This window comes from Stegostoma tigrinum, chromosome 22 (assembly GCF_030684315.1).
Source record: "Stegostoma tigrinum isolate sSteTig4 chromosome 22, sSteTig4.hap1, whole genome shotgun sequence".
NCBI lineage: Eukaryota > Metazoa > Chordata > Chondrichthyes > Orectolobiformes > Stegostomatidae > Stegostoma > Stegostoma tigrinum.
The window spans coordinates 54,583,578-54,601,581 of record NC_081375.1 but is presented as its reverse complement, the minus strand read 5'-3'; the positions used below and the strand labels follow the sequence as shown (position 1 = coordinate 54,601,581).

General features: G+C 40.8%; 1 protein-coding gene and 1 long non-coding RNA gene across 6 annotated transcripts in view; one reads left to right on the top strand and one right to left on the bottom strand.

Moving 5' to 3' along the window:
* recql5 (RecQ helicase-like 5) overlaps nucleotides 1-18,004 on the bottom strand; it is a 104,813-nt gene that overhangs the window by 35,822 nt on the left and 50,987 nt on the right. For both annotated transcript variants that reach the window (XM_048555356.1, XM_059653849.1), the window contains exons 8-10: nucleotides 5,848-6,075; nucleotides 1,935-2,034; nucleotides 1,295-1,331 (exon numbers count right to left, since the gene is read on the bottom strand). In XM_048555356.1, the coding sequence (XP_048411313.1) occupies nucleotides 1,295-1,331; nucleotides 1,935-2,034; nucleotides 5,848-6,075 (365 nt within the window). The remainder of the gene's footprint in view (nucleotides 1-1,294; nucleotides 1,332-1,934; nucleotides 2,035-5,847; nucleotides 6,076-18,004) is intronic.
* Nucleotides 1-18,004, top strand: part of LOC125463732 (uncharacterized) — a 64,445-nt gene that overhangs the window by 42,264 nt on the left and 4,177 nt on the right. For 3 of the 4 annotated variants that reach the window (XR_007249895.2, XR_009447092.1, XR_007249894.2), the window contains one exon: nucleotides 10,391-10,533. This is a non-coding gene — a long non-coding RNA (uncharacterized LOC125463732). Of the gene's footprint in view, nucleotides 1-6,697; nucleotides 7,646-10,390; nucleotides 10,534-18,004 lie in introns of those variants that run through there. The other variant, XR_007249896.2, reaches the window with a different exon arrangement.

Below are 18,004 nucleotides of genomic sequence, written 5' to 3'. Positions count from 1 at the left end.
TCTGGATCTAGCACCTCTTTCTGCCATTATTGGACTATTGCCTTTGAACTGGGCATCAGCATAGCTGCAGAAGTTATGCGTGTGCAGAACACAGCTATAAAACTTCACAATTACAGCAAAATTTAAAGTTGTTCAAGACAGTTTCAAAACGGTTAACAGATACAGACCTACCATGGACAACTGCTTCAAAATTTAATGCTGAGCCTGAGAGATACAACAATGCAGCTTGTCGAGGAAATGTAACACAGGTGTATTAAAAGTTATTTTAACAGAGGCACTGTTTCTGAGGTATTTGATGAGACATATCTGGGAGCCTCCTTTCAACAAAAGCAGATAATGATTATGAAATTCAATATCAACCCCATCTGAGCCAGTGCAACCTTTGGCTGTCTGAGAAAAACAGTGTTTGAAGATACATACCTCAGAACCAGAATCAAGCTCAAAGTCTACAGAACAACAGTTCTACATGCACCTCTGTATGCAGAGATATGGACAATGCACAGGAAATATCTCAAGTCCCTAAAGAAATATGACAAAAATGCCTCCACAGAGTCCTGCAAATCCAGTGGCAAAATAGGCCTTCCAACATCAGTGTCAGGCCAACACCTGCAGCTTCAAGTGACATATTACTGCAAATCAACTGTGAATCAGGTGTGTTGGATTGGCCGTATCATCCACATTGCTAACATAAGACTTCCAAAATAAGAAAATGTTTCAAGGTTATTTTCAAAGCCTCCCAAAAAAAAATGCAATATCCCCATTGTCGAACGGAAATCTCTTTCTCAAGACTACCTAAGCTGGAAATGGAGTATCTGCTAAGGTGCCAACATTCCAAACATCTCTATCAGGCCCAGATAGAGGCAAACTGCAAACAGCAGAGGAGCACATCGAAACCTGAGCATCCCAATCCCCACCTCTTCAAACACTATGTGCCACACCTGCAGCAGGGTGTACGAACCAACACTGGACTGCCTAATCACCTAACGACCATCTCCAGAAAGGTATAAAGTCATCCTTGGTCTCCGGGAACTGTATAAACTAGCTGGGTTGAATGGTGCTGTATCTTTTTTGCAAGTTTACCTCAGAAGATTTTGGCATTCAGGAGTTCTTTTCAATGCTTACGTGATAGGAGAGGATGGGTACGGCAGTGCTTAGCCATAGTCTTTGTACCAACAGCAGCACAAATCTGATGATGGAATTATCATACACAGTGCACAAGATTTGTACATTTCCTTTACACTGAAAATATATGAAACAAACAATGAAACTTGTAAATTATTTTAATCAGACTCACCAGGTGGTACAAAGTTATCCTTTTCAGGCTCTCCATTCTATGGGAAATTAAGTTAGAGATTAGGTGATACCTTGCATGGGAAACAGAGTATTTAAACCTCCTCACTCCCAGCCTCATCCCATGACCAACCTTCCCTCTCATGCCTGCCTCCTTGACCTGATACAACCTGTCCATCTTCTTTCCCACCTATCCACTCCTCCCACCTTATTGACCAATCCTGACCACAGCCTACCTGCACTCACCTATCACCATCCCACCTAACTTCCCCATCCCCGTCCTTTATCTTTCTATTTATTTCTGAGTTCCATTCCCCTTCCCCCATTTCTAAAGAAAGGTCCCAGCCCAAAATGCCAACTTTCCTGCTCCTCTAATGCTACTTGGCCTGCTATGCTCCTCCTGCTCCACACTGTGTTATCTCTAACTCCAGCATCAGCAGTTCTTATTATCTCAGAATATTTAATCACCCCACTTTCCACCTGCCACTCCCCTTTCAGTTTTGGATTGGTGACAATATTTTTTACAGCTGAGAGTCTGATGCTGACCCATGACCATTTAATGCAAACTGAATTCACTGCTACTGATAACTACCAAATTGGCCAAGTGTTCGTCCGATCTTAAATCAGTTCTTTATCAACTTTACCTTCCGTAGCTTCATCTGTTTATGAAAAAATGCGCTCCATTCCTTTTTTCTGGACTCATTTTCTCCATCTGATTCATTATCACCATCTTCATTACCATATCTGAAAGACAATGGAATCAACTAAACAAGAGGACTGAACTAGTCAAACAACAAGAATTCAGACTGCAATAATTTGCAACAGACCATTTCACACAATGTGACAACTCCTAACAGCCACAGTAGTCCCTGCCTATCTGTAAATCCATGGCCATGTCATATGTTAAAAGTGATGAAATAATATGCAGATTGATTTGATATTGTGGAACTTGTTGTTTTCCTCCTGCTAAAATCTTCAGGCTTTTACAAGCCTAGTTTGGTGTCACCAAATTATTGCTTCTTGGCATGCTCGGTTTCACTGAAAGAGTTTCCATCTTGCAATTTGTGTGCTGCACTGAACCAAATCTTCATGCATGCTTTTGTGAAAAAAGAAAACATTACAATTCAGACCAAGCAAGCTACATTCCAGTTGGTCAGGGGGCTGTCATGAGGAAATCAGCAGGGATTGACACACATTATGATCTTTCCTCAATGAAAGACAGGCAATTAAGGGACAAATTGCTTTTTGCCTACAGAGAACAGGGTCCTGTGTGTTATTATATGTAGCTTCTAATAATGCAAATGTATCACACTGCCTGACGGATCATCTTAAATTGGTTTCCTGTCTAATTCTGAGCAGAATTACTTAATGAACGTTCCCAATAGTAGAATCACATCTGTACATTGGATATGGTATTCTGAGGCTTGCAAGCACAAACCCGTTGAGCACATTTTGCACAATGCGAATGGTCAAAAGAGATGTGTTGTTTGATGCGGTCTGCCAATCATTGGCAAGTATGACTTACAAAGATGGCATCGTGCTCATAGCTGTTCATATCCCATTACTCATTTGTGTGGCAGGTAAAATGTCTTTTTGACTTTATAGAAGTCTCCCATTCTCAAGAACACCAGAGACTTAGCCAGAGACTTTTCCCCAGGGCAGGACTGACTGCCACGAGGGGTCATAGTTTTAAGGTGTTAGGAGAAAGGTATAGAGGAGACGTCAGAGGGAGGTTCTTCACCCAGAGAGTTGTGAGCGCATGGAATAGTTTACCAGTGGTAGTCATGGAAGCGGAGTCATTAGTGACATTTAAGCGACTGCTGGACATGCACATGGACAGCAGTGAATTGAGGGGAATGTAGGTTAGGTTATTTTACTTTTGGATTAGGAATATTCCACGGCACAACATCGTGGGCCACAGGGCCTGTACTTTTCTATGTTCCATGTTCTAACACCATTTGTGGGTGTGCCTTCTCTTTTTGTTTATTTCTGAGTTCTATTCCCCTTCCCCCATTTCTAAAGAAAGGTCCCAGCCCAAAATGTCAACTTTCCTGCTCCTCTAATGCTACCTGGCCTGCTGTGCTCCTCCAGCTCCACACTGTGTATTCTCAAACCCCAGCATCAGCAGTTCTTACTATCTCAGAATATTTAATTACACCACTTTCCACCAGCCTCTCCCCTTTCAGTTTTGGATTGGTGACAATATTCTTTACAGCTGAGCGTCTGATGCTGACCCATGACCATGCAAACTGAATTCACTGCTACTAATAACTACCAAATTGGCCAAGTGTTCATCTGATCTTAAATCAGTTCTTACTAATGATTGGCAGACCGCATCAAACAACACATCTCTTTGACCGTTCGCATTGTGCAAAATGTGCTCAACGAGTTTGTGCTTGCAAGCCTCAGAATACTGTGTCCAATATACAGATGTGATTCTACTATTGGGAACGTTTATTAAGTAATTCTGTGTGTGTACTACAAATTAGCAGTTTATGACAGCAAGCTTCACCCATTATTCAAATTTTTGAGACACCTTTAGTGATAATACCTACCCTAACAAATCTCTACTTGCTGTATCTTACACATCTCATGAAAAGACCCACGGACCACATTTGTTACTGAACAGTGCAGTCGACACAAATTAGTTTGGATATAATTTTCAGCACAGATACTATACCAGGTAAGTATGTCATAATGATTGCCAGAAGTTGTTATATCAAACAACATATCCCTTTGACCATCCACCACAGCCCATATGCTGATCGTGCTCAACCAATCCATGCTTGCAAACCTCAGAAGACAATTTAAAGTTTTAGCTAAGATCTGTAGATAAGGTTGTCGATTTGCTCACCGAGCTGGCTTGTTTTTGTTCAAACGTCTCATTACCATGCTAGGTGACATCATCAGCGGAGCTCTGATGAAGAGATGTTAATTTTATTCTGCTTGGAATTTACACTGTCCGGTCCATTATGGCAAGTACTGTCATTTCCAGTTTTGATCTGTATGAGTTTGTATATGGGGTCCAATTCTACATGTTTGTTGATTGAAGTATGGGTGGAGAACCATGCCTCTAGAAATTCGCGTGCATGTCTATGTTTAGCTGGGGCTACTATGGTTACTTTGTCCCAGTTAAACTGATGGCCATCACTGTCTGAATGTACAGACTGCCACAAACATTACATCGGACAGACAGGAAGGGAACTAGCCAGCAGCATACACGAACATCAGCTAGCAGCGAAACGGCATGATGAACTCTCCTTGATATGTGAACATTCAGACAACGAAGGCCATCAGTTTACCTGGGACAAAGTAAACATAGTAGCCCAACAAACTTATAAAATTGCACCGCATATATCAACCCATACAGATCAAAACCAGAAATAGCAGTACTCACCATAACGGACCAGACAATATAAATTCAAAGTGGAGTAGAATAACATTGCTTCATCGGAGGCTCCACTGATTGTATCACCTAGCATGGTGACAAAACATCTGAACAAAAACAAGCCAGCTCGGCGAGCAAGTCAACAACCTCACAAGACCATGCCCAACATTAGATGTGATTCATCTATTGGCTGCCATTTACTGAATAAACCCTGACTAAACTAAGAACCACATGGGAAACCAATTTAAGATCATTTGTCAGGCTCACAGCATGATGAATTTGCCCTTGCTACTTGCTTTGTATAATTAACACAAAGGATCGTGTTCCATGTAGGCTAAGGAATTTTGATCATGTTGTACCATTTTAATTGAGGAAAGAGTCATGGAACTGCCAATCCCTGCTGCATTCCCCAATGACAGTGCCCTGACTAATCAGAATCTACTTGCCTGGTCTGAGATTTCACAGCTGACAACAATTGAGAGCTAATAGTTCCTGCTGCAGATCTTCATGCCAATTATAATTAAATAAATTAGTGTTATCTTAAATTGTTTGGTTCCTTGCTATCAATATGAGTACAAGATAAAAGCTTTGATTGTGTGTTTCTGTTTACCAATATTGGATAAATTATAAATATTCAAGCTGCAATTTTTTCAACCGCGAACAAAATAGGGCTTAAAGCATTCATCTTCTTCATAATCTGTGTTACTGAATGTCAGTAACCAATGGCTTTACACGGAACAAGTTGTTTCCAGTTCGCAGACTTGGTAAATAAGTAGTATAATTCTTCTCAGTTTTTTGAGATGCCACTTATTTTCCAATCATGTCCATCAGCTCTCAAAGATAGCATTGTACTGTTAGTGATGTGTGAAGCCAGGCTTGACAAACTGTGGAGAATTTTTCCTTAATCTCAAACCAACAACAAAACATCTGTTTTCATGATAAATCAACAGTGATTGTGCTGTGATAGAGAGGTTCGTCATGCAGTTCCAAAATGCAATTGGTGAGAATGAGAACCCTTTAGGAGACAGCTTGTCTATTGTGAGCCTGGAAACATCTCAAATTTAGCTACCATCTCCTTTCTTACAATGTTCAAAAAAAGTGCCAACACTTGCATACACTATGCATCAATTGCAAATATTGGTAATAAATCTTACCATGAAGAACATTACCTTTCAAAGCCATAGCCCTTCCTTCCTCCTTCATACAGATCGTGGATGTAACCAAATGGCCCCTGGGATGTAGGCATTTGAACAGACGTCTGAGCCTTGCTGATTTCGAATCTCTGAAGGGAATCTAGCTGTCTCATCACAATCTCTGGATTCTTACAGTGATCACAGGTTCGATTACAGGCTGGCACCTCATCTCCAAAATACTTGGCAATGGCTGCATGTCGACACCTTTGACAAAATAATCGAAAGAGTCAGCTTCAAACCAGGGCCTGATATCACCCTGCATTATCCTGCAGTGAGCACCCAACTGACAAATATGAACGGAACAAATGAGGAGGATGCACACCATGTAACTTTCTTGAATATGTTTTTGATTAAAATGTGAAATTCTTGTTTTGTTCTGATGCCCCAGATAATGCTCTGACTGCAGCAACATTTTCCACAGCGCAGTACACAAATCAAACCCAGGGACAGCCCGTCCTCCAATTCTGTCTTATCAAGAAGTCTTCTTTCAGCAAGTCCCTAGAAAACCATCATTTGAAGAAGTAATATACTGGAGGAGAAAGTTGGCACTCTGCTTTCTTTATGCTTTTTAATGGGCTAACCAACTCACAAGTCACTTTTTAGTCTAGGATATTATACGTACATTTTATCTTGCAATTTACAAGAGTCACAGGGTGGGATCTTTGCTACATGTTGTACACCAGGAACATATAGCATTTAGACTGTGCACAATTCACTCTTGCAGGCTCTATTTAATCTCTCAGTTATGCACACAGGGCAGCACAGTGGCTCAGTGGTTAGCTGAGTGCTAAATTGCCCGTAGTGTTCAGGGGTGTGTGGGTTATAGGGGAATGGGTCTGAGGTGGGATGCTGCAAGGGGCGGTGTGGACTTGTTTGGCCAAAGGGCCTGTTTCCACACAGTAGGGAATCTAATCTAATCACACCTAAGTCAAGCTACATCCTATAACATCTATCTGGCCAGGTAATTTTATATTCCAAGCTTGCCTTCTAGTCATGATTCTCCCAGGTTAAACACTGTAATCCTCACACCCACTTCAAACCTGTCTAGCTTTGTCTAGCTTTTCATTGCATCTTATGAAAAAGGTGTATGTCACAGCAAGACTTTGGAAATTTTACCATACAGCATGGGATTGACCCCAGTATCAAAACATTTAAACTCTGCTCAATTACAACTTTAACAGGTAATGAAATAAGAACAAGGGACTGAGTACAAATTTAAGATTACAGAAAGAATTGAAGGGTAGAATTTTTTTTTTAAAAAGCTCTTCACAGTGGTGGCTACAATATAGATTTCTCTTTCGCAAACATCATTAATAAACTTTTTTTTTGAAAAAGACAAATATTTTAGGGTACAACTGAGTTAGCAGAAAAGCGAGTTTGGCTCATTGATGCAGACTTGATGGAGTTAAAAGACATGCTTCTGTACTGTGACATACCAAAACTGGAACAGTGAGCAGCAATTTGCTGAAATCTGATGATATATAGTGCACCCAGTACAGAGAGCATGCACTAAACTGACACGGAGATTGTACTGCTGTCAGACTCAGCAGCCTGACCAACATTGATTAAAGAAAGGATAACACACACTAGTTTGCTTGAAATGTGAAACTCAGTGTCACTGCAGTGACAACTCAAAAAACAATCTGCGGAACAGCTGAGAACTGGAACAGTGTACAGAAAAGACGCTGGAAACAAGCAGAGTTGTACTGTGGAATTAGAATCAGAAGGAGGAACGGAAAAGCAAGCACATAGCAACACTTGCTTCATACTAGCGGTAAGAATTTATTGTCGATAACAGCTGTCAGGGTACAAGGGAAGCCTTTAAGTTCGGGTTACATGCAAATGAGAATTAGCATCCAAATGTGCTGTTGTTCTATTTAACTTACTGCTGGTGGAATACTGGAGACGAAAGACCCACAATTAATACAGCTAATGGGGGAAAGAGAAAAGAATAGAGACGTGGTTCTGCACTTTTAATTGGAAATAAAGAATTGACAACAACTTTCAAGTCCTGCAAAAAAAATACAGATTTCCCATTTTACTGCATCTTTGGAGCTCAAATACTAACAAAGTGTGTGGGGTGACCACTGCCATAGAAAGCTCCATTTATAAGACTAGGGCACCATGGAGCCTTGTGCTCCCAGATCATGCAGAACAAAAACTACTAACCTCCCAGCTTAGTTCCTTCTTCATCAATCCCAACTAGAAAGAATGCATGTGGACACAGGGCAGGATTGGGCTTGGCTGTGATGACTAAACCTACAGATGAAAATCCTCCTGCTGCCCATCATTCAGACCTGCACAGAAAAAGTGGGCACTTGGACAAAGCACAGGAGAGTTGCCAGGACTTGTGGAATTGACCTTATGAGAATGTTCCAGTATCTCTAATGCCTACAGTGATCCTCCATCTTTTTAAACAAAGGTAGTTCTGAAAGGGCTATCAGACTAACTGACAGGCTTAAGACCATTAGACATAGAAAAGGAAGAAAGCTGTTTTGTCCATTAAGTCAGCTTCACCATTCAAGAGATGACCTGATAATCCTCAAATTCACTTTCTTTCTTTATCCCCAAAATCCTTAATTCCCTTACCAATTATAAGTCTATCTTAGTCTTGAATATACTCAGCCTCGACAGCCCTCCACAGTAAAGAAAGCTTCAGCACTAAATTAAACCACTTGCATGAAAATGACTTAATGATAAAAAATATATTGAATAGCAAAGGTCAAGAAAGATGTGTAATTTCATGGACAAGATCATCCACCTTGTCACAGGCTGTATGATTTTAAGTAATTGGAAGCAAAACAGAAGTACATCTCCACAATAAAGTCGATACTGCAATAATGAACATTAAATGCCAGCCCAGGAATGCCCATATTATGAATGAATAAAAAAAATCTAGTGCTATAGTTTTAATACCAGGTGCACGGTCCAATAATGAGCTCTACCATCCAATTGCTGGGGCGTGACCTCACTACTTAATTCTTGGCTAATTAGAATATGAGTCTGCTCCCCAGTTCTTGATCCATCACTGGCAACGCAATCCCATTACTCCATGATAATTTGATTGTCTAATGTCATTATTATGAACAAAAAGAGTGACCGAAAGGGAGGAAATCAAGATCAACAATAAGAAATTAAGGGCCAAATGTCTCTCTGGAGATGCTGATTGTTAGAAAAGATGAGTAGTGATTGCTGATAAGCACCCAGTGGCCCCAAAGGCTACCCAAGTATATGGGGTAAATGACAGTGTCTAACCAAGAGGAAAACGTTAACTTACATTTATATTGAGCTTTTAACACAGCACAATGTCTGCAGGTACTACACAAGAACATTACCAATCAAAATCTGACAACAGAGCACATCAGGACAAAGGAGTCGAACAGGAAAAGCCACAGATACAACTTTAAGGAATATTTTCAAGAAGGAGAAACAAGAGATATGACAAAATTTAGGAGGCAAACCTAGAGCTTAGCAGCCAAGATAGCTGAAAGCCCAGCTATCAAATGGTGGAATGCAGAGATCTTGAAGGCTTGAAGACTGGGATTAGAAGTGAAATGGCTACAGTGGAATGTGAAACCAAAGTTGAGAATTTTTAAATTGTTGCATTGCTTAACTGGGAACCAAAGTCAGTCAAAATGCTGGGATAGGCAAATGGAATCTGGTGCAATTTGAGAACTATGATGCACAGTTTTAATGAGTAAAAGTTGATTTAGGATATGAGATGGGAGACTAGCCAACAGTGTGTTGGATAGTGAAGTCTAGAGGTAGTAAAGGTGTGGATGACGTTTTCAGCAACAGTGGAATGAGGCAGTGTTACAGAGACGAAAATAGGCAATCTTGGTGATGGAAAGGTCATCATGACATTGCTTTAAAACAACATTTAATCAATGATCATCTGCCCCTGAAACTCTGTTTGAGATCCTTCAGGACTACTTGGTTCCAAATCTTACGACAGTCCTGGTTTGAACATGAACAAAGTATCCAAATACCAGACAAGAAGCAATAGTGACTATCCTTGACATCAAGGCAGCATCTGACCAATTATGGCGTCAAGGGTAATATCAAATGAATGTTGAAAAACTTCCCCACAGACTGAAGTCACATCTAATATAAAATAAATGGTTCTGGTTATTGTATGCCCATCAATTTAGTTTCAGGATCTTACTACAGGAATTCCTTAGGAAGTAGCTTGGCCCAACCAACTTTAACTGTTCATTTACCATAATTTCAAAATGGGCGTGATTGCAGTATTCAGTGTCTTTTGTGACTGCAGTAAACGAAGCTGACTGCACACGTGAGCAATAAGGCCTTGACATCATTCCAGATCGAGGTAATAAGTGATAATTAAAAATCAGTGTCGTACAGTTCCAAGCAATGACCATCACCAAGAGACTCTAACCATATCCCTTTGGTATTCAACAAAAGTACCATTGCCAGCCATCAAAAATCAAGATACTTGGGTCAATACTGACGATAACGGCCAAATAAATTCTGGTCAGAGGTTTGTCCTCTGTTGCAGGTTACTCACCTTCTGACTCCCAAAGCTTTCCACCACCTACAGACAACAGAAAGCAATGGAACACTCTTCACTTGATTGACTGAATGCTACTTCAACACCACTCTAGGAGCTCATCACCATCTAAGACAAAGCAGCCAAACTAGGTAAGTACCCTATTCATCTTCCTAAACATGTATTCATTTCACCACCAGTGAGCAGTGGCATCAGTGTGTACCATCTGAAAGATGCATTGTAGCAACTTGCCATGCAATTTGCACATAATCCTAACGCACTACTGTTCTTTCATTTGCTGCTAGATCAAAATTCTGGAATGGAAACTGTAGTAGTTTAAGAAAGTAGCAATAACTGCTGACGTTACCAACAACACACGTATGCCATGCATAAAAAAAACTGAAGTGTAGCATCCAAGATATGGAAAGTGTAAATGCAGCAAACTGGTGAAGAAACTGTAGGGTCTTAGTCACAATATATGCACGTTATGTAGATTTGGAAATTGTGTGATTGGATTAGAACATTTCAAATGTCCCTTTATTATTTAGGAAAGACAAAGTTCATGTAACTACAGATCCATCAGTCATGGGAAGTCGCTCAGTTCAATCACTAAGGACAGAGTGATAGAGCACTTAGACAGGTTGATCAAGCATGGAATTGAGACGAGTCAGTCACACCAGAAAAATGTAGCTTTTTTTTACCCTAGAGATCACTAACATGGTGAATGGATGTTGTCTATACAGATTACAGAAAGATATTTGACAAGGTTTCAAACAAGATGTTGCTTTCAAGAAAAAAACAGTATGAATTGGAGGATAACCCTATGATGTTGAGTTGGAAACAGACTAGAAATTGGTTGGGAAGTAGTGGTTAGGCAAACACTTAATGATTAGTGGTACTTAGATTAAAGAATAGAGAATGTATATCCAAGGTTGCTAAAGATAACAAATTAGAAGTTTGTAATCTGTTTAGGATGTATGAAGGGCAAATCAAAAAATTCTCTGAACGCCTAGTGATGACGAACTGTGGGGAAACAAAAGATTTAGATTTCCACCCACAAAAGTCACTATAAGGTAATGCACAGGTATGATAAATTTTAAAAATGCTCATGTAATGTTGACCTCAATCTCAAGGCAGAGACGATTCCTAACTTATAGAGTCTTACAGCACAGAAACAGACCCCTTTGGTCTAATTTGTCCATGCAGACCAAACATCCCAATCTGACCTGGTCCCTATTGCCAGCATTTGGCCCATATCCCTCTAAAGCCTTTCTATTCATGTGACCTTTCAGATGCCTTTTAGAAGTTGTAATTTTACCTCTGTCCACCACTTCCCGTGGCATCTCATTCCATACACGCACGACCCTCTGGGTGAAAAAGTTACCCTTAGGTCCTTATTAAATCATTCCCCTCTCACCATAAACCTTCGCCCTCTAGTTTTGGACTCTCCCACCCTGGGAAAAAGATTTTAGCTATTTGGCCTATCCTGGCCCCTCATGATTTTATAAACCTCTGTAAGGTCACCCCTTAGCCTCTGATACTCCAGGAAGAATGCCCCAGCCTATTCAGCCTCTCCCGATACCTCAAACCCTCCAGACCCGGCAACTTCCTTGTAAATCTTTAACAATATCCTTCCTATAGCAGGGTGATCAGAACAAAGGGCAGTGGAAATTTGGAACTCACTTTGTCAAATGGCTGTTAATGTTTGGAGTCAAATGAAAGCCTGAGATCTGTTTAACTTTGTTGGTAAAATATCGAGGGAAATGAAGTATTGCTGGGTTAATAGATTTAAGATTTAGATCAGACATGATCTAATTGAGTTGGAGTATAAATTCAAAGGGCTGAAGGGCTTCCCCCTGCTCCTTTGTCAGCATATACTCAGCTTCTGATAAACTAGTTTCAGATTGAACACACAGCATAGTCTTTTCAACTAGCTAAACCGTTTTTAAGCAATGGGTACTGACCATGTGTAGCACTGTAGGAAGTTTAGGCAGAGATAATGGGAACTGCAGATGCTGGAGAATCCGAGATAACAAAGTGTAGAGCTGGGTGAACACAGCAGGCCAAGCAGCATCTTAGGAGCACAAAAGCTGACTTTTCAGGCCTAGAGCCTTCTCTAGGCCCGAAACGTCAGCTTTTGTGCTCCTAAGATGCTGCTTGGCTTGTGTTCATCCAGCTCTACAGAAAGTTTAGGAAAATAATTTCTGTAAAAAATATTTATTAAAGCAATTAACTCCAATGCCACTCCCTTACACTCTGAATAACACAGGGAATCAGTTACTCGTATTGGTCTGCAGGAGGGACTTTGCTGCTCTCATACTTGTGATGAAATACCCTTTTAACAGCTGAACAAATATTAATGGGTTTAACCAATGCATTCCGACATCTATTAGAAATGCCTTTGTCCTTCATCTCAGGACAAGCGGTAACAAACACAGCTGCTCTATTCTCTCAGAGACAGTAGGAACTGCAGATGCTGGAGAATCTGAGATAATAAGGTGTACAGCTGGATGACACAGCAGGCCAAGCAGCATCAGAGGAGCAGGAAGGCTGGCATTTTGGGCCTAGACCCTTCTTCAGAAATCCTCTGTGCTGTGACCGGTGGCCAAGAGAACCTCAAAGAACTCACTTCTTTGAAAACACCTTCTGTTTGAATGTAGTTGCAGTTATTTGCTGTCAGACTGCAGTGTGGACAAAGTATGTGACAGCCACACAGCAGAATAGAATGTGGCACTGTCGTGTTGCAAATCTAGATGACAGAAGGTAAGAACACTGATCTGATCTTAACAAGCCAGTCTGACACTTCTTAGGATCTTGAAGTGCTTTTGTAGAGACTGAAGTAAAAACACAACATTCAGTAACATATCCAAAATATAAACATGCAGGAATGGAGAATTTAACTTAACCACGACTTCACCCCAGAATGGAGATGGAAGAAGTAAAAGGAATGTAAAATACAAACAATATTACTGGAAAGTGACAGTGGAAGAGAGTGATAGAGTCACATAATACTCTGACCTTCCCTTTCCAAACTGGGGCGTCTAAGATTACATGGCTTCTGTTTTGCTTTATTTGTTGGCTGACTAGCACATTATATCTCTGCCAGATATTGATGAAATGAGAATGTTTTCTTTTAGGTGGCCTATGCTTTTTCCTAAGTTAAGACAGGAAGCCAACCTTTGCAGTAATCCTCCACAGAGAAAAGTTTGATAAGGGTTACTACAGTCAGGAACCAAAACACTAAGGTATTCAATAAGGCAGATATTCTTTCTGCATTATGGGGGCTTTCTTAGAAAGTCCTCTGAACTGAAGTCTGCTGAGCAGATTTTTTCATACTGTTTCAACAGGCTGGTGTAACCATCCATGTGGCTTACAACTCAGTGCAGTCAACATTCAAGATGTTAGTAAGGATCAGGTTACAATAGGTGGGAGATTGCCATCATCTCTTACAGTTCAGTTACTCCAGAAAAATACAAAACCTATATTAAAATAACACTTCTTATTATGTGGTCATGGGATATGGATCTCGTGGCCTGAACCAGCACTCATTGCCCATCTTTAATTGTCTGAGGGTGATGGAGAGCAACAGTCTTGCATCACTACAGCCTATGTGATGAAGAAACATCGACACTGCTGTTAGGAAGGCAGCTCTGGGATTTTGAACCAGGATAGTGAGGAAACAGAGCTACATTTCCAATTCAAGATGGTGGATTTTGAGTTAGATGGGAACTTGTACTTGGTGGTATTCCTATGCATTCACTCTCATCTTTCTAGGTAGTAGAAATCTTTGGGTTTAAAAGATGCTGTTGCAGGAGCCATGTTGATTTGCTGTGGTGTATTTGTATTTAAATAGTCATTTTTACTACTTCAGGATACTCTAAAAATTTCTGTCAAGCAATGAAATGGTGTCAAAATGTATTTATTGTTTTAATTTGGGAAATATGCAAGTTAATTTGTGCACAGGGATATCCCACAAGTGACAATGAGATAATGACCAAACATGTTTTGATGGCCAGGACACTGGGGCAACTCTCCCATTCTTCTTAAAATGGCAGTCTGGGCCTCAGTTTAACAGCTTATCCACAAATATTAGTAGCATTATGCTGAAGCATCAGCCTGATTCATGTATGCTGGTCTCTGGAGCAGAACTCAAACCTACACCCTCTAACTCAGAAGCCAGAGTGTTACCTGTATTGTACACAGTTATAGACTGTCATACAGCACAGAAACAGACCCTTTGATCCAACCAGTCCATGTCAACCCTAATCCCAAACTAAACTAGTCCCATTGCCTGCACTTGGCCCATATCTCTTGAAACATTTCTTATTCATATACTTATCTATGTGTCTTCTAAATGTTGTAACTGTACCTGCACCCATTTCCATACATGAACCACACACACTGTTTAAAAAATATTGCCCCCATGTCTTTTTTAAAACTTTGTCCTTTCACCTTAAAAATATGCCTCCTCGTTTTGAACTTCTCCACCCTAGAGAAAAGACACCTGCCATTCACAATATCTGTACACCTTCTATAGGGTCACCCCTCAACTCCTACGCTCCAGTGAAAAACATCTCAGCCTATCTAGCCTCTCCCATAATTCAAACCCTCCATTCCCAGCAACATCCTGATAATTCTCTTCTGAACCCTCTCCAAGTTAATAATATCCTTCATATAACAGGGTGATGAAAACTGGACACAGTACTCTAGAAGAAGCCCCACTAATGTCCCGTACAATCTCAACATTAAGTTCCAACTCCTACACTCAAAGCTCTGAGCAGTGAAGGCAAGTGTGCTACACGCCTTCTTAAATTACCCTATCCATATGTGATGCGAACTACAAAGCATTATGGACCTGAACCCCTAGGTGTCTCTGTTTTACAACTCTACACAAGGCCCTGCTTCTAATTACAAATGTCCTGCCCTTGTTTGTTTTACCAAAATGCAATAACTCGCATTTATCCAAATTAAACTTCATCTGCCACCCTTCAGCCCACTGACTGAATTGATCAAGATCTAGCGAGTTTTGAGAAGATTTGTAGCTCAGGTTGAGGTTCTGGATGTGAGTTTGCTCGCTGAGCTGGAAGGTTAGTTTTCAGACGTTTCATCACCATTCTAGGTAACATCATCAGTGAGCCTCCGACGAAGCGCTGGTGTTAGATCCCGCTTTCTATTTATCTGGTTAGATTTCCTTGGGTTGGTGATGTCATTTCCTGTTCTTTTTCTCAGGGGATGGTAGATTGGCTCCAAGTCAATGTGTTTATTGATGGAGTTCCGGTTGGAATGCCATGCTTCTAGGAATTCTTGTGCGTGTCTCTGTTTGGCTTGTCCTAGGATGGATGTGTTGTCCCAATCAAAGTGGTGTCCTTCCTCATCTGTATGTAAGGATACTAGTGATAGTGGGTCATGTCGTTTTGTGGCTAGTTGATGTTCATGTATCCTGGTGGCTAGCTTCCTGCCAGTTTGTCCAATGTAGTGTTTGTCACAGTTCTTGCAAGGTATTTTGTAGATGACGTTCGTTTTATTTGTTGTCTGTATAGGGTCTTTTAAGTTCATTAGCTGTTGTTTTAGTTTGTTGGTGGGTTTGTGGGCTACCCTGATGCCAAGGGGTCCGAGTAGTCTGACAGTCATTTCAGAAATGTCTTTGACGTAGGGGAGAGTGGTTATGGTTTCTGAGCCTGTTTTGTCTGTTTGTTTGGGTTTGTTGCTGAGAAATCGGCGCACTGTGTTCATAGGGTACCCATTCTTTTTGAATACGCTGTATAGGTGATTTTCCTCTGCTCTGCATAGTTCCTTTGTGCTGCAGTGTGTGGTGGCTCGTTGGAATAATGTTCTAATGCAGCTTCGTTTGTGGGTGTTGGGATGGTTGCTCCTGTAGTTCACTATTTGGTCCATATGTGTTGTTTTCCTGTAGACGCTGGTTTGAAGTTCCCCATTGACTGTTCGCTCTACTGTGACATCTAGGAATGGCAGTTTGTTGTTGTTTTCCTCCTCTTTTGTGAATGTTATGCCAGTAAGATCAAGATCTCTTTGTAACCTTAGATAACCTTCTTTACTGTCCGTTATACCACCAATCTTGGTGTCATCTGCAAACTTACTAACCATAATCTCATTCCAATTGTTTGTATAAGTGACAAACAAGAGTGGACCCAGCACCGATCCATATGGAAAACCATGGATTGTAGGTCTCCAGTCCAAAAACTACCCTCCACTATCACTATGTCTCCTACTGTTAAGCCAATTTTGTATCCAAATGGCAAGCTCACCTTGAATCCCATATGGTCTAACTTTACTACTTAGTCTACCATGTGGAACCTTGCAAAGGTTTTACTCAAGTCCTAGCACCTGAAAGGTTAACTGATATTTTAATTAACTTAGGAGCGGCACTGTGACTAACACTGCTGCCTCACTGCGCCAGGGACCTGGGTTCAATTCCACCTTTGGGTGATTGTCTGTGCGGAGTTTTCACATTCTCCCTATGTCTGCGTGGGTTTCCTCCGGGTGCTCTGGTTTCCACCCGCAGTCCAGAGATGTGCAGGTTAGGTGGACTGGCCATGTGAAATTGCCGATTGTGTTCAGGGATGTGTAGGTTAGGTGGGATGCTCTGAGGGTTGATGTGGACTTTTTGGGCCAAAGGCCTGTTTCCACACTGTAGGGATTCTATGATGATGATATCAGGAAATATATTTTATGTACTTTTAAGTATATCCTGAGTTTAGTTAGGACTCTCATAATTTAGTAAATACAATACTGATAAAATAATAAATAATAAAATACAATATAACTAGCTCTCAAGTACTATGTAATAAATGGCTATTTATCAAAACCTGAGCTTCAGTTTTACTAAATCTGAGACAGCATCCTTTCCCACTTGCTGTTAGTAACTTAGACTGATACCAATAAGAAGAACTGATGACAATGAATATAGCCAAGACAACACAGTTAGTTTCGGTGAACATGACCACGAAAGATACCACATGTATGCTGAGCTGACATCCCAATGTGCCACAGCTGACATCATGTTCCGAATATACATGTCATGTACATTTTAAACTACTACCTTAAAATTTTGATCACGCTGTTAAAATAGCTATTGCGAACGGCATGACCTTTGGCACTTTGAGTTCCATATGGTCCTAAGTATAAAAGAATTAGCTAACTAAGTATGGACATTCACAATTAAGCAGGAATTCACACATCCCTTTGTTTAAGGATAGATCATCAGCAAGAGACCTACAGCATTCTAACCAGACCGTCTTCCTGTTTCACCAAGGAGATATGACATCAAAACTCTTTACGGTTGGGCTGAATGTGAATAAATCTCAATCTTCCAGCAGTTGGTTCCCTCATCTAAGCTAAGCGTGCATCTCAAGGTGACAGGTGACTGAACAGGATGCATAATCAACATTTCACCTTTCCTGTAAAAAGGGCTTGGAAATTGGGCAAATTTTGTAAACGATTTGGATGAAGGAGTCGAAGGGTGGATTAGCAAGTTCGCGGACGATACGTAGGTGGGTCACGTTGTGGACAGTGCAGAGGTCTGTTCTAGGTTACAAAGGGACATTGATAGGATGCAGAGCTGGGCTGAGAAGTGGTAGATGGAGTTTAACCCTGAAAAGGGTG